Raw genomic sequence first — 22,109 nt, 5'->3', positions numbered from 1 at the left:
CCACTTAAGCTCGGTTACAAAGCTGTGTTGACTTGAAACTTTAAAAATATGGCGGCAGAATCTTTTGCCTTTCAACTCCTGGCTTTTCCTATCTTTTAGAGCCAAATCTTATCTAATACACTTCCACATCAGACAACGGAAAGACAAATAAATATAGTAAGGAAAGATGTCAGACCGCTGGAATAAATTGCGAGATCAATTCAAGACAAAGAATATTGATTTAGACGCCGAGTTTGAGAAGTTCTTAAATGAGGTAAGCTAAACAAATTTGTATTTAAGCCTCATAAGAGTGACATTGAGAGATTCTTAATGGGATATGTGTTTTCAGAAAGCAGCATTACCAGTGCGTGGTGATCTATTTCTCCACAAGCGCCGTGTGAAAGTAAATCTAAATAAGAGGAACTAATCATGATTTTTCGACTCATTGATGATAAGTACTCTTACAAACTAATTTCTCATGCAAGCTTACCACTTGCTAGTACTTGGTCGTTTTTAATCTTCTAAAAGTACTTGCTCACTCTATGAGGACAAATCTGGTGATATTATGAGAGTGATATTCACTGTGTAATGTGCTCTGAAGACGAACTCTCTGTCTGGGAAAAACATTTTGTTTGCTTATCGTAGATGGGTGATTAACGTTTTATTATCACAATATTATCATGTGCCAAGGCAGTCCTGAGGTTAGTATGAGCATTCTATTTGTTTCTGGCTTGCCATGGTTGGTATTTTGCCATAAGAACCGCTTCCATGGATACGGTCATCAGCCACGTACCTTTGTTCGAAAAGCTGACAAATCAAAATTAACAAGTTTGGTCCAAGTGCCAATAATAAACTGTTCACTTATTTTGCTTGCTTGAGTGGTACATATATCTTAATAACCAAGCGTGAGGGCCGTACTGGGAAAATATCGGCCCGGGGTCTTGACAGTATGGACCGAGCGCAGTGAGGTCTGTACAAAAAAGACCGAGGGCCGATATTCTTCCAGTACGGTCCCAAGCAAGCTTGGTTAATAAGAGATTTATTATACGACTGAAGTTCAAAGGGACAAGTGTGGTATCATTTGGGACCATTCAGGACAGTGCCCTGTCCAATACTTAGAGAACAATGGACCTCCATGGAGCATTTTGATTGGTTGATTTTAGTTATTGGCCCTCTGACTGCCCGAGTTGTGTAATAAATATAACTTATTAGACACTTTTGTTGTGTAGTGTTGCTGAGTATTTTTTATGAGTTGTGCTGTATTTTGATGAGCCTGTAAAGGCGAGTATTTTGACGAGTAAAGGCGAGTATTTTGACGAGCTTGTAAAGGCGAGTCAAAATACAAATAACAAGTAAAAATACTCAGCAATATATACTACACACCAAAATGTCTAATAAGTTATTTATTATCCAGCATATCAAATTGCTATTTCAGCACGTGATATTTGTACTCATCTTGGGTGTTATTTCTACTCTATGGAGTGTAGTTGGATAATAATTAGTTCTTTTTAACCAAGGGGGAGGTCTGTATGGGAGAATCTTGACCGAGGTCGCCAGTGCAGACTGAATGCAGTGAGGTCTGTACCAGCAACCGAGGTCAAGATTCTCCCATACAGACTGACCTAGCTTGGTTAATAAGTCTGTTTATTATATGGCTGTGTGTAGAAAGCAACAGAACATTATATTCTTTACGTATGATGCACAATCCTCACAGTAGAGAGCGCTATTTATGCAATAGCGAAAATCAGACCTGAAGAAAATCAGGCCTGTACAGGATTCAAACCACTGACCTCTGCGATACTAGTGCAGTGCTCTACCAATTGAGCTAACAAGCCAACTAGGAGCAGGCCGTTAAGTTGATTCGTAATAAGCCCGTGATGATAAATCAGATACAATGAATATATGAAGTTCATATATTTTGAACTGCGGTTGTAGATACATATGATGCACGATTCAACTTAACAGCCTGCTCCTAGTTGGCTTGTTAGCTCAACTGGCAGAGTGCTGCATTAGTATCACAGAGGTCAGTGGTTCGAATCCCGTACAGGCCTGATTTTTTCAGGTCTGATTTTCGCTATTGCATAAATAGCATTCTCTGCTGCGAGGATCGTGCATCATATCTCTCTACAACCGCAGTTCAAAATATATGAACTTCATATATTCATCGTATCTGATTTATCATCACCGGTTTATTACGAATCAACTTAACGGCCTGCTCCTAGTTGGCTTGTTAGCTCAATTGGTAGAGCACTGCACTAGTATCGCAGAGGTCAGTAGTTTGAATCCCGTACAGGCCTGATTTTTTTCAGGTCTGATTTTCACTTTTGCATAAATAGCGCTCTCTACTGCAAGGATCGTGCATCATACGTATCTACAACCGCAGTTCAAAGTAAATGAACTTCATTATATTCATTGTATCTGATTATATTCTTTGTAACTTTTTTTTCTAGACCAGTCTAGATGCCAGTCTAGATGGGAAAATCTAGACCGCTTTCAATATTGATTTCAGCCAATCAAATTCGTGAATTCGGTAGTTCCCAGTCCTTGTGAGACACAGCCATATAATAATGGGGAATATTGGCCCTTGGTCATTTTAATATGGATCATGCTGTGCTGTCATATCTGTATTGCCACAACCTTGGGCCAATATTCCCTTGATGTCCCTTCATACTTAGTTAATAAGAAGTCAACATTCTTCAACCCAATGAAGAACAGCAAAATGTTCACAATTTTGTTTTTGTTTTTGTTTTTGTTTTTTTCAGTCCCTGTCTGATGAATCCTCTCTTGGCTCTCCTCGCATGAAGACTCCTGATTTGAAGGCTAAACCTCGTGGACAGATGCCATGGTGGGCAGAGGAAGAAGATGAAGATGACAGGAAAAAGACTGAAGCTGCTCGACAAAGTTGGCTCAAGCCTAAAACTTCCAAATTGGAGGGAAGAAAGCCTGAACTAGAGGCAACAAATAATGTATGAATGGCAGTGAAAATATGAATATCATATCTCAAGATACCAGTGATCTTTGCAGTAGTCAACTCCACTGAAGCAGTAGTGAAAATAAAGCTTGAAAAAAATTTAGGTTCATTAAGGCTTGAACCCATTACTTCTGCAATACTGGTGCAATACTCTCAGGGCTCTACACTAACTTTTCAACTTACTAGCCAAGTGGCTAGTGACATCTTTGATGTATTTAGATGTTATGACAATTTCAGTTTGTTTACTTGCCAAACTGGCTGGTGGAAATTGAAAACCACTAGCCAAAACTGAATTTCTACTAGTCTGTGGCTAGTGGGCTACTGTTACTGTCAAGCCCTAACTCTACCAACTGAGGATGAGAGTGAAACATCCTGTTTTGGGCTGTTTTTTGTTGTTGTTGTTTAAAACATACATACATACATACATACATACTTTTTATTGTGTTTTGGGATAAAAGTACAGTAACATGCCCGCGGGGTAGCTAAGCTAATCTAGGCGGGTCATGTTTACAGGAAATAGATACAACTAAATACAGCTAAAAGTAACAGAACTTAAAAAGCTAGAATTGACAACAATGATTAGAGAGTGCTGATAAACTAATGATATTACTAATAATAAATGACAACAGTCTTGACGGGAGATTACTGATACATTAAATGATATAATTGAATACATATCAACTGATCAAGAGGAAGATAAATTCAACTTAACTTTTTGAATGATTTCTGGAAGATCAATATAACATTCTTCTGAAGCTAGGATCTCAAAAAGTGTTTGTTTTATTTTCCTCTTGAAGGCATTTTTTGAAAGTTTTCTAAAAGATAGAGGCATTTCATTCCATATTTTTGTTTCGATTCTAGAATATGAATTAACTTGAATTGAGAGTCTGGAACTTTGTACGTAAAAATTAGTAGAGGCAAAGGATCGAGTATTATAAGAATGATTATCAGAGACATCTCAAAAAAGATTTTGAATGTTTCCAGGAGCATTAAAAAAATGCTCAATCCACCAGCCACTTAAACTATCTCATGTTCATTTCCTTAAAACCTGATTTATAAATTTGTCTCTGAAAATTTTGCACAGTAAACAAATGTACCACATTTTTAGCCACAAGATATTAAATTTCATTTGATTGTAATCAAGGCAAAATGTGAGCAGCAATAGTAATTGATATTTTTAGACTAAACAAACTTCATTAGTAGTTTTATATCATGGATCATATTTATCATATACTTTCAGGATACAAATACCACGGTTGCTATACCTCAAGCACATCCTGACAGAAGTGGTGTTACAGCAATGTCTTTTGGAAGTCATGTTGAAAGCTCTGCTCTGTCCATGAGTAAAGACAGCTTAGAAGAAGGTTGTAATATTATTATACAGTCAAGTACATATATTGTAGTTCAGGAAAAATGCTTTGCTTAGAGGAGGCTCACACTTGAAGTGCGTGCTTTCTAAGTGATTTATTTATCCTTATTAACTTTTAATTGATGTTATAACATAACCAAAGTAAAGCGCGCGCTCTGATTGGTCAATTTAGCGTCCCCCATTTGCCCATGGGTGTATGCTGCTGACGTGAGCAAATGCAAAGACTATTTTTCCGCGCGCGCTTGTTTTTTTCTGGTCACGTAAGATTTGTCAAACAAAAGGGAACTCTTTAGCTACAATTTGTTAATGTTATGTTATAAAACAAATGGTAAACACCACAGCGTACACTATTGAGTTATGGATGCACTTGGGAGGTTTGCTAAGCACTCAAGAAGCTAGAGTCGCTCTCGGCTATCGCCTCGAGCGACTCTTACGCTTCTTTCGTGCTTAGCAACCTCCCGCGTGCATCCATAACTCAATAGTGTACGCTGTGGTGTTTACCATTTGTTAAATCAATTAAGTCTTCCTTTGCCCATTGTCACAGCACAGTTCTGAGTTTATGGTGTAAACTGGCTACTGTGAAGAGTTTCTGAAGCTGTAGACAACTCATTTGATGAAACTGAGTGATCTTGCACTACCACATACTACCACAGTTTCTTTTAAATTAATAACTTACCCCTCTTACAGTACAAAACTGTTAAATTTAAATACTGATAACCACCCTTATGCTATGAACAGTAAATCCATCCATAAGCTCCCTCAAAGGTGGAGAGCTCTTACCAAGAAAGGTGTGATGTATGAGTGCATTGTCTGACTCATAATTAATTTTAAGCATTCTTGTCTCTGATAGCAGGTCTAGCAAAGTCCATGGAAAAGAGAAAGCCTTCACACGAGGAAATACTCGAGAGGTTTGTTGTTATTGTCTGATCTTCTATTTCTTCTCATGATGTCAGATATTTATTTAAAGCTTTGTTGCAATCCCCTGCTCCTTATTCTGAATGCTGTGTTCTTTGGCACTGTACTTAAAGTCATAAACTATAAGTGAACTGCTGAGGAACAAAAGGTAATGGAATAGCTTCTAAATTGGTGGGGGAAGGGGAGAGGGGATATTTCTGTTTATATATTTCATCAATTTACTGAAAAAGTATCTTCTAACATTTTGAACTGTTGTAGGCTTGGATCAGGAGACGTTGAGGATACTTTAACTAACAGTGGTATGTTTATAAATACTTTTGATACACTCATCTAAAACTCGTGTCAATACTTCATGGTAATTTTTCATATTTATTCATAACTTTCATGTGATTTTGTCTTTTGTAGGTGAACCAAAAACAGGAGTAACTGTTGGTCCATCCTCTCCAGTTCCCCAATCATTTTCTGCTAAACCTACCAGCATGGGACTGGACACCATGAATGAGTTAGCTGATAAGGAAAGATTCTTTGAAGGTATAGAAGGTGGTACATCTTCTGTAGACTACAACAAGAAACTCAAAGAGATATCAACTTCTGAGTCAGTTGATACACAGAATCAGTAAGTAATTTTAACTCATCATTGAGATTATTTAGATCTCAGCATTACTGATTTGCAAGGTCGCTTCTACATATCCCCTCACCTTAAGAACACAACAATTGGGTTCCGTTTTAGTCCTGGGCTTTTGCTTGTCCAATTGCTGCCACAAAGTCTCTGTCCAAAGACATCACATCAACAAGACCTGACATTATAACCAGCTGATTTCCAAAGCTAGGGAAATGTGACTGTTTGGCAACCAGAGTTTATTTTAAATGCTTGTTATAAGAAGGCAACTAAATATAAGTCTTGGTAACATTCTTTATGTAGACCAGTCCTCAAGACACAAGATGTGAAATATATTTTTTGTTTGTTTTGGACTTTTTGGTGACCAAATTGTGCTATCTGGGGATTAAAAATCAAAAACAAAAAAAAAATTGCCACTTAGCGCTGCTGTTAAAGACTTGAATTCCATACACTTATCAAAGAGGGTCACTTGATCCTCTAGGATTGTCAAAGACCATTATTACAAGGTTTAAGCTCTCCAAAGGAGGAGTTATTTATAACTGATTCAAATGAGAAAACAAAAAGGAAAGGTGCATTTTTTTTTTCATGAGAGTTTTTCAATTTTATTTTTTGAATCTCAAGATTGGACAACGAACATCTGCAAGCAACAGGAGCTGAACTTGGTGACTCTATATTCAATATAACAGGTTGGAATACCACTTACTGTGTGCACTAATAATGGTATAGGATTGAGTGGATTCCAATTTGGTTCTTAATCTTATAAGTGGTAAACAAAAATGAGACTGCTTTGTGAGAGATAAGTATGATTACATACATCCATACATAGGTTAATTGAACACTCCCCATAGGGGCTTTTCAGGGCCAACACCCACCCATCCCACCCAGGGGAGGACATCCACCACACAGTAATCTCGTGCGTGGGAAATTAACGTCTCCTACCCCAACCCTGCCAGGAGACAGGGCCTACGGTTTATTCGTCCCTATCCGAGAAGACTAGAATATCTATCCATTTCTTGATTATAGAAAGGTAGCAAATTCTCCTCACTTATTTTAAGACCATGAGTATTGGTCTGGCCGGGGCTCGAACCCTCGACCTCCCGCACATCACAATCTGGCGCTCTTACCAGAATTGGACAATACGTAGGTAGTGCTGTGGCCAATTTATCAAACTTTAAAAATTTGAGAAACAAAGCTCCCGTTGGTTAGACTAATTTAATGAATTAAAACAAGAGGTTGAATGTAATAGTCTAGATAACAGCGTTTAAGAATCACTATTACCATCCAATGACAAATGATTTGTTAACTGTCCTATTGCACTATCAAGTTACAAAGAAGATACATTCACTGTCCAATCAGTGTTCAAAACAGGCTTTCAATGACCAATCCCATTTGAAAGGTTTTTTGATAGTTTTAATAGTGTGAAAATCATTGCTCATGTGATTATGTTACACAGAAAATGCAGACGGTTCTTGGTTTTCCACGTGTATTATTCTTTCAACGATTTTCTCGCTCGGTTCACAAAACCTACGTAACTTCTTTTTCGCACCTCACAAAATCACTCCCTCTCGGTAACCAGGCCTTTTCGCGCAACGCCTGACACTTAACAACCTATGTGATTTCATTACTTAACAATTACATTGTGGGGAGGTGCACACTCTGACTGGTCAAATAAGGCATGATCACTGCATAATCGCCTCACTCTTTGTGGTTTTAATTCTCAAGCTTTAATTTTCAAAACGACTGCTGTGTAGTTTCTTCTTAAAAGAAAATTGTAATGATATTATTGAGAATATGAAAAAAGTTCTTTGGATTTGATAATGACCGTAACTTAATGAAGAAGCGGTTTTGTCTGTAGAGTCAAACGGTCTGTAAGAAAGACAATTTTTCATCCATTCCCCTAGGAACTGCTGACAAAAGAGACAAAGCTGTTGAAGAGGAAGAGAAGGATGAAGAGAATGGCGGAGATTACAGTGATAACTTTGAAGAAGGACACGAAGAAGTAGACGATGAACATCCTGATGATGAAAATACTGAACAACCAGCTAGGCCTTCAGCCCTGGTATGATGCAAAGTAAAATATAAAATTTCCATTCAATGAATGAAGAGCTTGTTCGGGAAGGTGTAGCGTTTGCTGCATTAGCAGTGGTGCCCTAAGGACAGAAGATCCTCAATCGTTAAACATGCGTAATATTTTAACTTCCTTTTTAAGGTGGTTGAATATTAAGTGTCTTCCGAACAATATTCAGTGGATTGTCGAAAGTAATCGTAGATTGCATTGGCTTTGCTTTACTTCGCTCTTTGATTGGTTCAGAAAACTCACGCACTCATCTCGGCCAATCAGAAGCGGCAGAACTAAAACTGATCGGCCGCGTTTTCCCGCGCTTTGGGTAGTTTGGTCGGTTTTACTGTAAGTTCTTATTGGCTCTTAAGATTATTTTTCTCTTCTCTGATTGGCCGTTGTGATTACTTTGGTTTTAGTTTTACGAAAGTCAGTAGAAAAGTGCTTTAATCGTAAGGAAAACCCTAAATAATAGTTTGTCAGTGCAATCAAATATTTAAAAGGCATAGAGACTAAAAAACGAACGGGGATGGTGAAGGATGAAAAAGATTGATCTGGATTGCAAATTATGAACTTGAAAAAGCTAGGCTATTTTTTTCTTCGAGAATAGGTTTGCTTTCATGGCTGCATGGACGAGGAATTCTTTTCGTTAACTCTTACAATTTTATTGATATGCAACATGAACATGATTGATAGTGAACATGATTTATTATTTTTGTTTTTCCTTACCTTTAAGGAGCCTGCCGAAGAAGCGAAACCGAGTATGCTGTCTAAAGGTTTGTGCACTTTCAAAATTCAAACAAACTAGTCCTTTCGATTTTGCGAGTCATTGTCAGGGTTGGAGAGGACAGCTGTTAAACAGACTAAAACCATGAAGAAATCATTTGTTAGTCTGGGTAAACACCAAAAAGACGATTTTTGGACAACATTTTTAACTTGTACAAGCCGAGACGTTCGTCATTTAATATAATCAACATTTTGTTTTAAAACAAATCTGAAGCGAAAAGCAGTTTTCGGTGGGTTATCTAATGTGATCTAGGATCTTACTGGTTAATGCTCACTGCGTTTTTTGATTGGATAGGAGAATTCGTGCCACCATCTCGCCCAATCAGATGCAAGACTAAAACCAATGGCTACTTGGTCACTCGCGTTTTCCCCGCGATTTAAGCAGTGTGGTTGATTTACTTCAAGTTCTGATTGGCTGCTTGTGTTCTTTTCCTTTGTTTTGATTGGCTGCTGGAATAAATTTGGTCGAGTAATGGTGTAATAACGAAGGTTAAGGATATGATCAGTTATTGAATTCCTAGCATGTCTGTCGATATTAATAATAATTTATCATTTGATCATTTCATATTCCCCTTGTGAGTTTTGAATTTGAAAAATATCACCTATTGACCCCTGCCGAAATTATTCACCACACTCTTATAAAAAAGTTTTTTTTTTTTGCTTAGTGTCGTTGATGGAATCTTTAGATTCTACGTTGGAAACCAAGAGACCCGCTGCAGCGCTTAATCTTCTATCACAACAAAAACAACGTCAAGTTGGCTTCTCTTCTGAAGGTTCGTATAAGATACTGAGAAATCTTGAATTGAATTTCTAAGGTCATTCAGGATTGTATTGGTTTGCTTTACTTGGCTTTGTGCTTGGTCTGGAAACTTCCTGTTACCCTCTGAACCAATGAAACGCTTAAACACGAAGGCGCGCTATATAAGGAAGTCTTCCCTGGGAAGACCTTGGCTCATTTGTCACTCAGCGTTGACGTGTGCGGGTCAAATTCAAATGCTGGTTGACAAACAAAAGGAGCTACTGAGATATCTATTGTTTACTTCCACCAGCATGGTGGCTATGAGATAACGTGCGAACCACCGACTTCGATCTCAAATTTACCGCCACAAATAAAGACAGTTTCCATTGGAGAAAGGAAATACAAATCTCAAAAATTCTTGTATTGTGATGAAGACATAAAACAATTTTGAGGAATGCGCCCGCTGTTCACTGCTTTGGAGTTGCTGTAGCTCAAGCTGACTTGACTCTAAGAGTTCTACGTCACACGACGGTTGATTGACAAATGGTCCAGTGGGACCTAAGGCTCCTTTTATAGCGCGCCATCGCATTTAACCCTCTATGCCGTAAGAGTTTCTCCTTACAGCATCACTGCCGCGTCAAGCATTAAGGTCACGAGAATAACGAAGATGATCACAAACTAAAGAAGTTTGTGATTGTCAAACAAATTCTCCTTGACATTACCATAGGAAATGTAAAGAAAACAGCGTGGAATATGGATACTGATGTCAGCCAGTCATTTATCAGCAACTTTCGTTTGATTTCCCTTTTCCTTGTTTGGCTTCCTCCGTAGATGAGACACTCCCCATGGGGGCTTTTCAGGGCCAATTCCCACCCATCCCACCCCAAGGGAGGACATCCACAACACAGTATTCTCGTGCGTGGGAAATTAACGTCTCCTACCCCTAACCCTGCAGGAGACGGGGCCTACGGTTTATTCGTCCTTATCCGAGAAGACTAGAATATCTATCCATTTCTTGATTATAGAAAGGTAGCAAATTCTCCTCACTTATTTTAAGACCATGAGTATCGGTCCGGCCGGGGCTCGAACCCTCGACCTCCCGCACAACACAATCCGGCGCTCTAACCAATTGAGCTAACCGGGATGTCGTAGCAATATCGTAGCAATAACAATCGTAGCAATATCGTAGCAATAACCGTGACAGTAGCAATATCCTTAATCGTTTTAAATTGATGATGGACTTCTTCACAACTCACCTTTAATTTCATATGTAGAGGCTTCTGCAGGCCTGGAAATTAAATTTAAAATTTGATTCGATTTGCTTTTTTTCTTCAGGATTTAAGCAGAGCCCGACATCTAAAAATGATAGACAAACATCTTTGTTGAAGACCGGACCTGATTACGAGGCGAGTGGAAGCACAACAGACATTCATGAATTGCAAGCTGCGCTACAAGCTGCCCAGCTAACTGCGACTGGTACAGGCTCCAAATACTCAGGTACTCAGCAAGATAGTCAAATAGAAGCCTACTTAACAGACTGGGACAGAGCATACCACCTAGATTACAAGCTTGTGTTGTTTCTGGTGTAGTAGTCTCGGGAGTACATATCTCTCGCCTTTACTTTGGTTTTTCTTTGCACTTTTCTTCCTTTTGTGGAAGAGCCCCGGATGTCTATGCACAAAAACATTTTGCAATTAAAAGCTTTTGCGTAGTTCGTCAATGTGTGTATTAATAATGCTGTTAACTTTTATCTCCGAGAATGTCCATTTTTAAATGTGTTATTGAGTGTATTTTATCAGTTATGAACCTTTGAAGGCTTGAACACAACGTTTTATCGGGTTTCTTTCGCCCTAACAGTGCCAAGTATTCTGTAGATTTATTTTGAGAAATTGTCATTTTAACTTATGCGAGTCTAGCTGTTTCCAGGCTTTCGATCATTAGAGACGAACGAAATAGCAGTAAGTGAATTCCGGCGGGGGTCTGGAAAAAATTGGCCGAGGTGAAGCGATTTTCTTTCGCTCGTTCCCGCAAACTTACTGCCTGGAATAAGCTGACTAAAGTGGCGCATTTTTCCCCCGTATGACGCTTTAGTTGTAGTACTTGTTTCTTTGTTTTATCCACTTGGGTTGCAACAGAATCGGGTGATACGTGTTAAACAGCGTAACTATCAAACCATTTACAGGTAATTTCGATCTTCCACCCTCTGGTGCAGCGACACAGAGTGTGGACCAGCCGGATGAACGGCAGATCATCATCGAAAAAAACGAACAAGGGGCAACACGTTCTCGGGGTTTCGACCTACAACCGGTTGTGGTGACAGATGACTGGGTTTCTGCCAAATACAATGGAATCATACCTAGCCAAGAAAAACTCAGTTCTATAAACGAAGAAAGAAGTTTTGGATTGAAGCCCGTGCGGGCAGAAGGCGATCGTAAAGCAAGCTTTGAGTCTAGTTTCGAGTCATCCGATGCAGGAACTGTGGCAGGCACTGTGTCAGGCACAGTGGATCAACGTAGTCTGGATTTGGCTCCAGCGCTTGGCGGGTATACCGAAGAAGGGCGGGGATTTGATTTACAGCCCGTTGGCGAGGCAGCTGGCTTCAGTCTGCAGCCATCACCCCAGGTGAGAGGCTTCGACTTATTATCTGCAGTTGCTGCTTCGCCCGGGGTAATGGTAGGGGGTCAAGAGTATGATGTACAGCCAGCATCAGAGTCAAGGGGTCTAGACCTTAGCCCTGCGGTCAGCAACTCGTACGGAATTACTCAGGATGGGCGTGGATATGACCTGCAACCGGCAGATGAAAGGAGTGGCTTCAGCTTACAGCCTGTCGTGAACTTAATGCAAGCGGAAAAGGAAACACAGGAGGACGACGATGATGATGATGACACTCCTCCCCCGGAAAGCTTACAGAGTATTAAGAGTATAGCACGAGCTAGGAAAAGCGCAGGAGGGAATAGTCTCAAGAAGAGCGCAGAGATGAGTGTCTCGGATAAAAAAGCGTCAAAGACCGCTAAAAAGAAGCCAGGCAAGAAAACAACACCTGTTGAAAAATCCCAGCAGAAGAAGGAAAAGGGAAAGGCGTCCGGCGGTCATGCAGACAAGAGCAATCTTTTTAAGCCCTCGCCTTCGTCTGGTCCATCCTGGTCGCCTACGCCCACCATGAGAAGCACTAAAACGAAGGTGAGTCTTGCAAAGGTACTAAAGATACTAAACTTACAACGAAAATTGTAGTGTAAATTTTGATCGTATAAACGCGTCTTCCGCGATACAAGCGTTGTTTCACAAAGCATTGACTTAATAGGACCCCCTATGCATCGAAGACTGATTAATTAAAAGGTTTGTAAGGTATCGTGATATATATCGTTACTGTAAACTTACTCCGAACCGGGAGCTCTGACATTTTGCTGTTACAGATCTCGATCATATAAATATTTCGCTGTCTTATTGTATAATGTCGCACTTGACACAAGCAGATCTTCGTTTTTCACTAAAATGCTCTAAATCAGATTTCCCACAAAAAACTCTTTAAATTGGCTTGCATTACTTGTGCGTCACTCTCTTTCGTTATATTCTCCAGACCAAGAAATCGTATGATGCGAGTAAAAAGCTGCCTGTTGAAAGCCCTGCTGCTTCCAAACCGACTAACACAAGTCCTTCCGCCAAACAACTGGCTGCTTCCGTCGAATCATTTGCAAACTACTTGAAACATATTGTCCGACCCGGAAATGACGACACTCAGGCACCACCGGCAAGGTGGTCGGACGACGAGCCCGCCAAATCGGTCTCGCGAACATCCTTCCGGAGACTGTCCGACGAACACCGACTGTCCCGCGAAAGGGCATTGCATGCGGAGGTGGAGAATTGGCAACTTGCATGGAAGGACGAGAAGAAGAGAAACGACAAACTGATTGCGGATATGGCTTCGCGTGAGAAGGAGTGGTCACGAACAGAGGAAAGGTGTCGTCTTGAATATGAAAGTCAGATTCACGAGCTCAAACAAGAGCTGTTCGTTATGCAGTCAAAGCTTAACGAGACCGAGAAAGAAGCTAACGTGAGGAAAAGAGTAGCGGCTGGGGGGAAGCTCGAGGTTAGTTATGCAGAACTTCTTCACAAAGTACCATGCATTATTGATTTTAACTGCTTGAAGTTTGCCGTTCTTACAAAGGAAAAATTTGCTTTGGTTAGCTTCTAAATACCCTCCTTGATTGGTCAGGCGAAACCCACGCCACTTACTAACTCAACCAATCAGATGCTAATCCTATCCCGTTTATAACTTAGTTATACGCGTTCGATTCCTTTAGCGTACTTCATTCCTTAAAGGCTTTTCCTGATATTTGTCTGGTAAGTCTGAAGTGGGCTTTACGACACCCAATCGTTAATGTTTGAAAAGCGTCATGAAATTACTTTCCAACGCTCCTTTTATAGAAAAACTTATGCTTTCTAGGACGAAGATCGCATGAATTTTCCTGCCGAAAAAAGACGCTGCTCGTTTGCGCGTTAGAGTCCTTGTCCTTAGCAGTACTGTTTCGCACCTTGAAGTTGATACGTTCTCATTTTTCTTATTTTTTGTCTCCCCATTAATGTAATGTTAGGTTAAGAAGACCGCGTCTGTCTTATTCTATCTCACCAGGTTGCTTCCGAGGAGGATATGAAAAGGTTGGAGAAGGAGGTTAGGGAACAAGATCAACTTTTAACAGGATATCAACAAGAAAATGAACGGCTTTATAAAGAACTCAAACAAATACAGGCCAAAGAGAAGGCAAGCGAGGCTAGGATGTTCAGTGAAAACCAAAAGCTGGGTATGAAGAATTTAAGATTGTCGATGCGCCTGCTTTTTTAGTTGAGTTGTTAAAGGTTTGTTTCTTCTGTCTTGCATTCGAGTTTGTGGGTTGTGGGGGGAAGGAGGGGGGAGGGGGGGGACAGACGGTCGGACAGACAGACAGACTGACAAGCGGGGCATCTAGGTCTTGCATTCGAGTTTGTGGGTTGTGGGGGGAAGGAGGGAAGGGGGGGTCGAGGGGGGAGGGATGGTCGGACAGACAGACTGACAAGCGGGGCATCCAAATTGGGCAACTAGGTGTAGGTACTTTGACTACACCCTTGCCTGAACTAATAAACTGAATGGAAACATGGAGAGACGAGAAAGTTTATTTTGCTTTATCAGCTGAGTTGATTACATGATTTGGCCACTGCAAAGAGCTCCTTAACTCGAGGTTTCGAGCTTAAGCCCTCTGTTCGCTCCGACGAAGGGCTAACGCGCGAAACGTCAGCTTTAAAAACTCTTTACGATGGCAAATTTACATTATTAACACACAGTTGATAAAACCCTCCACCGACGCAGCATCACAGTTTCTTTAGAAACTTACCCCCGTTATTGACAAAATCGTACTAAGCTGCAGACGGACCTACTATAGACGGACATACACTTAGATCAACTGCCAGACAGTTGAGTATTGACCGAAAAAAAAAAATATTCCTTGATAACTTCAACCACTGGTCTCGATAGTAGTACTATATGTTTTTTTTCGTTGTAGCATCGGAACTCGCCATCCTGAAAGAGAAAGTAGAACGACGTGAAAGTGGGGAACCTGGTTCAGACTTTCCAGCTCCAGGCTCCGCCACATTAGGCGCGGATAAAATCTCCCAATTGACAGTGGAGGTGAGGTCATTAAGGAGGCGAGTGAGTGAGGTACAGGACGAGGCAGATGAGCTGAGACGAGCCAAGCAAGACCTAGAAACACGAATTAGAGGGATTGAAATTGAGAGGGATGCTGCAGTGAAGCAGAGCAGTCAAGTTTTAGGTTTGTATCAAGGGCAAGGCTAGGGAGGTCTTAGGAGGGGTGTGATCCCCCTCTTTGTCTAAGTAAGTTGGTAATTTTTAAAACAATATTTTTCTCGGCATGCTTCATTGTGTGAGTGAGATGTTGCTAATTGGAAACGAGAAAAGATGACATAGAGTAGCGTTATTTTTCATGACAGATAAACCAGTCTTCATAGGAATGGTGGAAAACGACATGCTAGTATTTTTCGAACTAGTGCACGCTGAATAGCCCAGTGTCCTTCTTTGTCGAGGAACAGTCATTAATGAATTAATCCACGAACAAACAGTGCGGAAGTATTTACAAGAAATCTATAAGTTGTTGATCAAAGACAAAGGCTTGTCATTTTCGCTTGAGAAATAGTGATTTAAAATCTCAAAAACTTTCAGAACCTTTTTATCCTTATTTTGCTTCAAGCGTAGTTGCAGAAATTTCAATTTATCATGTCACTGAAGTTAGCCATTGCTGGTCAAATTCTTTTCAAAAACCAGTTTAAAAACTTACAATTTAAATGATGCCTTAAATCGTTTGCAGGCTCAAACACCAGAGAAGTCGCCGAACTTGAAAGTCGACACGCGGCGGAGGTTGAACGCTTGCGCACCAAGCTCAAATGGTATGCAGAGACCCAGGCCCTTCTCGACCGTGATGCTATCACGCTGAAGAAGAAAGACGAAGAAATCAGCGAGCTTAAAGAAACAGTTGTCCGGTTGCAGGCCCAACACGGCCAAACAGTGGCAGAGAAGAAACAGAGGGGAGTGGAGAGGATTAATGATGCAAAGAGGATACAAGATCTTGAGCGGCAGGTGAAGTAGTGGTGACGTCGCACTAACTGATTACGCAATTTCTCAGTTTCTAACTTATAGATTGAGATTATATGAAATTGAGATTGAAATGAGGGTTTTTCTCTATTTCTGGAGCACTGAGTAACAATGGCAATGTTTGAAGTAACGAGTTTTACTAAAAAAAATTATAGAGGTGGGTGTGTTTCATAGAAAATTTTTAGCAGTTTACTAACACGTAGCTATCTGTTATAAACTTTTTTTTAAGGTCCGTGAGATGGAAGAGATCATCAAACGCCGATATCCAAACTCACTTCCGGCTCTTATTTACGCCGCTGCCTCAGCACCAGGCCAAGCGCAAGCTGTGACGACCGAGTCACCTCGCAAACATTCACCGACTTATGCGTTCCTCGAGAGTCGAGTGAAAAAGCTTGAGGCTGAACTGGAGGATAAAGATGAGGAAGCAAGTAAAAGAATTCGATGCGTCGAACAAAAGTACAATGCGCTGAGATTAGAGTATGAAGAGAGAGTTAACGACCTGGAAAAAGATTTACTACGCGCAAATGAAGACAATGAAAAAAGTTTTAGATCAAAAACGCGCACTAAAATTCTCGAAGAGGAACTTCAAAGAGCGCGTGAGGCGAATGACGAGAAAGTTAAGCTGCTTCAGACTGAAATCGAAGTCCTTCAGGACGCTCTGTCTAAAGCATCAGCGGCTGAGGGTGCAAAAGGCAGTCGTAAGAAGAGATTGGAGTTCGAGAAGCGAGCGACTGATGATGCAAGTCTCGTGAATCAGCCTCTTCAGGAAAAACTCGAAAAGAAGGAGGCGGAGTTGGAGGATTTGAGGCAAACATGTAATAGATTGCAGCGAGAGAGAGAACAGATGCTCGCCACAGAAGGTCACTTAGTGGACAGGTATACGAGCCCTAAACCAGACCCTCTTGTTGATGACTTGACACTTGAGAATAAGCGACTTAAAGAGCAGGTCTCGCACTTGTCTCTGGATATGGATCAACAACGGGTTCGTTACCAGGCTTCTCTAGCGGAGAGCGAGCGAAGTACCCGGCTAGCTCGCGAAGAGACAACTGACCAGCTGGCAAGTGTGCAGGCTCAACACAAGCGTGAGATAGATCAGTTAAAAGCTAGTTTTGCTGCAGAACACGGGTCTTCTAAAATAGCCGAGCTCAAAAGTCAGCTAGCAGGTCAGGAGGTTGTTATTCAGCGACTCAAGGCGAAGATGACTGATACGACTGTCAACACTGAGACAATAGCGGCAGCAAGGGTGAGGATAAAATAATGTGTAGAGTATTGAAGATAAATGCATTCCACGTGCATAATTCCTTTGTGAATTACTATTAGACTGGAAGATACAACCTTTCCCTCTCTTCCTAGGTTGGTTAACTTGCAGTGGATGTTTATTTGAGCCGATTTACTCGTATATCCTTGGGGTAGATCCTACCTGCACTCAAACCTTTCCAGAAGTTACTGGTAGGGGGAGGAGAGGGGTGCATTAACAAGGTTTTATGAAGGTGTCTGGTCAATGACTGGATGGGTGGTGAAGGATATTAAAGTGGGGGGAGGAATCATTTGGTCGTTCATCGTCCTTTATCTGGAAAGAAACATGCCTGTGTAGAATCCGTGCAAAAGCGTTATTTAAGAATTTAGGGTTAGATAAATACACTCTAAACAGCTATCTTCCCGATTTCTCATCCATTCCCATCCATTCTTATCCATTCTTTGACTTGGTGATCCTTGCAAGAAAGCTTGAATTAAGTATCAACTCATTATACTAGCTTCCCAAACGTGATGTTCATGGCTCAGCTTTTGTAGTGTTTCTAACTGTAACGGAAAGGTGAATGGCTGGAATTTCGTATGGTTGGTCGTTGGTTGCTGGTGTAAATTTCGAAGCCAGCTCGACGATATTTCAACCTCACACTGTCTTTCCTTCGAACTTTTTTTGTCTCATTGAGTAATATCGGATCAATGTCGATGAGTGAGCAACTGCGCACCTACCCCTCTCCTCCCTAAACCAACAACGATCAATTTATAACAAGTTAGGGTTAATGCTGGGTTAGGGAAGGGTGTGTTTGCAGATACTGACAGTTATCCGTAATATTTACATTTTTTTCCAAGGAAAACCTTACCGTAAAGCGTAATAGATTTCTTCTTTATGTTAGGTTCGTGAGGAATCTCTTCAAAAGCAGGTTACTCAACTTCAGACAGATCTGAAGCGTGCTAAGCAGATGTTTACACCGGAAATGAACCACTTCGACTCACTAGAGGCTAAAATTGCTGCTCTTGAACAAAAGCATTCTCAAAGAGAAGTGGACTTACAGAGGGTTATAGAAAAAACCCACCTTACGGCAAAGATCGAGAAAGAAGAAACGGAGGCGAAATGGAGACAGGTTGTGCGACAGAAAAATCGGGAAATCGAGAAATTTAGATTTGAACTTGACGGTATTCTAGAAGTGCTTAGTGAACTGAAACGCCAGGGAGTGGTCATACCGTTCAGAAATGGAGAAGGGTTTGCGCCTTGAAGGAAGGCTTGCCTGTTTCCAAGACGCCGGGGTAGTCTGGGCCTCTCTGGGCCATGGTGCAAGCTATTCATACGAAACATCCGCCAGTGTAGTTGTAGTTCCACTGTACGGCACAAGCTGAAGAACACTAAGTGTTTGTAAAGCTTTTTAACAGCTTTGCGGCGGAACAAGGAAGGAATGCGGGTTCATTTCGTCACTTACTAGTACGGGCGAAAGGCAGGATGCTTGTGTGGCTGACTAGCACCTTAGCGCGCCTTTTTGTAGAGGCCGTGGTTGTTCGGAGGTTAGATAACACCAGCCACTGGATAAATCTCCATCAGGTGGACAACGCAGTGTATTTTTCTATCACCTATCCGCTGAATAGCGATTTATACGTTGGCTAAGAGTTATCCGCCCTTTATAATACTGGGCCCAGATGGATGTGTAAGCAACAATACAGCGGCCGTTGCCCTTCCATGTTCATGGATACATCTCCCTTTGTACGGAAGAACTCGATCTTCTCTGTCGACTTATACGAAGTTAAGGAGAAGTTTAAGGAAGCAACAAAGTGTAGATAGGGATTTATCCAGTTAGAGAATTATTTATCCTGATAGAGATTTATCCAGATGGAAACGGCTATTGTATGGAACTTTCCTTTTCAACACCATGTTGTAACTTCGCGCCGTTAGTCTATCAAAAAGACCATGTGCTTGCACTACAAATTACCAGTGCTTCCCTCAAAAAAAAACAACAACAACAAAAAACAAGCAAATCACTGCAACAAAAAAGGACGATATTTTGAATTGGTAAACGAAATAGTGTACTTCGTTTTGTGTTCATTCCAAGACTAAATTAATGTATATTTTAGATTGAATCATGAAGAAAAGAATGAAAATAAGGATAAGCAAATTTCCAGTTCTATTTAAAGTTACAAAATTTAAGGTTTGTTTTTGTATTTCAAGCCCGGTAGTTCTTTACCATCCCTGTGCCTTTCGCTTGCGCTTTTTCTTAAGTTTTGGTCTCCAGGCTGGTTCAATAAGATCGTCACCTTCCTCGGGTTTGGTCTCGTCCGCTGGTCTCATTTCATCTTGTTCTACATCTGTTGATGGTTCTTTGGGAACTTCTAAGGGTTTTCTTTTTGAGAAACAAACACATGAGCCTCTAAGTGATTTTATTGTGGTTTTTCATGCTTAGGACAAAGCACTCATGAAAAAGTGTTGGTAATACATGGCTCCCTCAAAGGAAATGAAATTCGTCCATTTGCGGTTTCCCATCGAGGAGACACAATGTTGTGATGAATCGAAAGGTCCGTGGCTGGGTTACTTATGTTTTGTACTCCTCACTCTGTCACTCAACCTCTCACCTTAGGGGCGTGTGGATGGTTCTAAAGTAAGCCTAAGTAAATACTGATAGAAGCAGGGGGGGTGGGGTGGGGGACACAATAGACAAGTCTCAAATCTGGAGGGAATCAAACATTCTTTCTAATAAGTCGATTACCTGGTAGTAGATTACCGTTCCGCTCCTCTCGCCATCGTATTAGGGATATGTTAAGTTATCCCTTTCTTGAGAAGTATGCCAAATTCTGACAGTGTGATATTGCAAAGACCGAAATATATTGGTAACATCGCCGTTCCCAGCGATCACCATCTTTCTCATTCCCACAAGACAGAGATTTCCGGTGTAAATTTTCGTAAAGAAGGGTCCGTTAGTTCTCAAATTTGATAAAAATGGAAAGCTCTCGCTCTGATCATGGGCACTTCTCAAATTTCCTTGCTTAAAGCCCTTTCTTTTCTTTTTTACCTTACAGCTTACCTTTTTCGTTGTAAGTAAGCCATGATTAAACGGTAAGCCCCACAGATTGAATACGAGCAAACATAGACAGCTAAGGAGCAAAAGAAAAAGGAAAACAAATCCATCATGTCCAGAGGTGCTGTTAGCAGGTAATTTCACCTGAAAATTGAATAAGACTGTGACTATAACTTTTGTGCCCTGAATCCTGAATGCATGAATTTACTCGCACGAACTGAGAGCGTACTTACGTGAAACGAAGAGCAAGAACAACGAAATAGTATCTTGTGGAGTCCACTGATAAAGAAAGAAAATTCCAAAAACAGCTACCTTGGCAAGTTTTTCAGAAACTGACCGCACGGCAGAGTTGAAAGGAGCGTCACTCTTGTCTTTGTCTTTCAACGAAAAATCTGACGTTACAAACGAATTTGAAACAAGGAGCGCGCGCTGAAGAGCGAGCGCAATGATTAACGCCCATGCTTCAACTCCATCATTTGCATAAGCACTGAAAATTTATATTATCATGTCTCTCAATGACACATTTATTTTGTTTTTTTTTTCTTCAGTCATTCATGAGCACCACTACGTACATTAACTTTGAGCTTAGTAAGCCAAAACTCTTCGCTTACTCCTCTCTCAACACTGATACGATGAAACCGCTTAGCATCGTGAAGCCGCTCTAAGACCTTTAGAATATTTTCTCTCTCATTTTAGATTTCTCAGTTCTGTCTATGAATATAAGCGATTGCCTTTTTCAAAAAGTATTTTCTCCGTCTCTCGCCTTCATGGAAACCAGCTTTTCGTTGTTGCTAAAAACAACTATTTTCTATAAAAACATAAAACTCAATCTAAACTCAGCATCAACCTCGTCCCCACGTCTTTTATCCTCAAGGGAGTCGAGGCTCACTTAGCACGTGCAAATCTTAGAATTAATTTGCCATTTCGGTCTCTCGCCTATTTCCGTCCGACGAAAACCATAAACAACCGAAAAACAATTAAACCAACTAGTCCAGTTCCGAAGCTTGGCAAAAGCATGGAAGGGGTTGTTTGTACTTTTATAACTGGACATGGACTGATAACTCACCAAAAATGAGAATGAATGTTTTGTTTGCGCGTCTTTGTAGCCTAGTAGCTTCATGAAATTTATAGGATTTTAAATTCACAGTGGAAGTATTTCTATCTTGTTTACCAAGAAGGTAGGATTTCTCAATAGCCCCGTGCTATTCTAAAACAACCGAAGGCAATCTCTTGTTTTCTTTGTATACATAATGAAGTGTGGGGCTGTGTGGGGCTGTGTGGGAATCGCCCAGGCGATTCAAAGTGTACAAAATAATTTGTATATATCAACAAAGTTGAAATGGTAAACTGGCCACCGTAACGATTACAAAAGCTGACGTTTCGAGCGTTCGCTCTTCCTTGGAGCGAATAGAGGAATTGTGGGTTGTGTGCGCTTTTAAAGACAGAAAATGGAGCTACGTTATTGGTGGGAACATGGCAACGAGAAAAACAAGAGTAAATTAGTGGAATGAAATGCGTTCGTTGATCCCTGTGGGATTTAGACTGCCGGTTTGAAAGATGAGCTTTCGTTCAAGATTTTTACGGCCTTCCGTGCTACCTAAGTGTAAGGAAAGACCGCAGATTGCTATGTTGCTTAGAATGAAGGGCTAACGCCCGAAACGTCAGCTTTTGTAATCGTTACGGTGGCCAATTTACCATTTCAACTTTGTTGATATATCGAAATTACTTCGTTACCCCTACCGACGCAGCCCC

The 22,109-nt window shown here is 40.8% G+C and overlaps 1 protein-coding gene and 1 long non-coding RNA gene across 5 annotated transcripts; one reads left to right on the top strand and one right to left on the bottom strand.

The window, feature by feature from the left end:
- The first annotated feature begins 20 nt into the window (after positions 1-20).
- LOC111322309 (uncharacterized) lies at positions 21-19,531 on the top strand. 2 transcript variants are annotated; one of them, XM_088729817.1, is made up of 18 exons: positions 21-253; positions 2,742-2,945; positions 4,191-4,314; positions 5,173-5,227; positions 5,493-5,533; positions 5,640-5,850; positions 6,475-6,539; positions 7,755-7,912; positions 8,649-8,688; positions 9,364-9,471; positions 10,773-10,934; positions 11,620-12,617; positions 13,015-13,524; positions 14,068-14,236; positions 14,972-15,238; positions 15,791-16,059; positions 16,304-17,317; positions 18,213-19,531. In XM_088729817.1, the coding sequence occupies exons 1-18, from the start codon at positions 167-169 to the stop codon at positions 18,570-18,572; spliced, it is 4,842 nt and encodes a 1,613-aa protein (XP_088585943.1). In that variant the 5' UTR covers positions 21-166; the 3' UTR covers positions 18,573-19,531. The 2 variants fall into 2 exon arrangements, with proteins under 2 accessions (XP_088585943.1, XP_088585942.1); XM_088729816.1 differs by having other exon boundaries at positions 5,170-5,227.
- LOC111322706 (uncharacterized) lies at positions 19,324-21,509 on the bottom strand. 3 transcript variants are annotated; one of them, XR_015990473.1, is made up of 3 exons: positions 20,670-21,509; positions 20,364-20,433; positions 19,324-19,685 (listed from the first exon to the last, which is right to left on the bottom strand). It is a non-coding gene; the product is annotated as an uncharacterized LOC111322706 (long non-coding RNA). The 3 variants fall into 3 exon arrangements; XR_015990472.1 differs by having other exon boundaries at positions 20,591-21,508; XR_015990471.1 differs by having other exon boundaries at positions 20,364-20,501; positions 20,591-20,774.
- Positions 21,510-22,109: the final 600 nt, after the last annotated feature.

This window comes from Stylophora pistillata, chromosome 8, assembly GCF_964205215.1.
Source record: "Stylophora pistillata chromosome 8, jaStyPist1.2, whole genome shotgun sequence".
Lineage (NCBI taxonomy): Eukaryota > Metazoa > Cnidaria > Anthozoa > Scleractinia > Pocilloporidae > Stylophora > Stylophora pistillata.
This window is presented reverse-complemented; position numbering and strand designations above follow the sequence as displayed.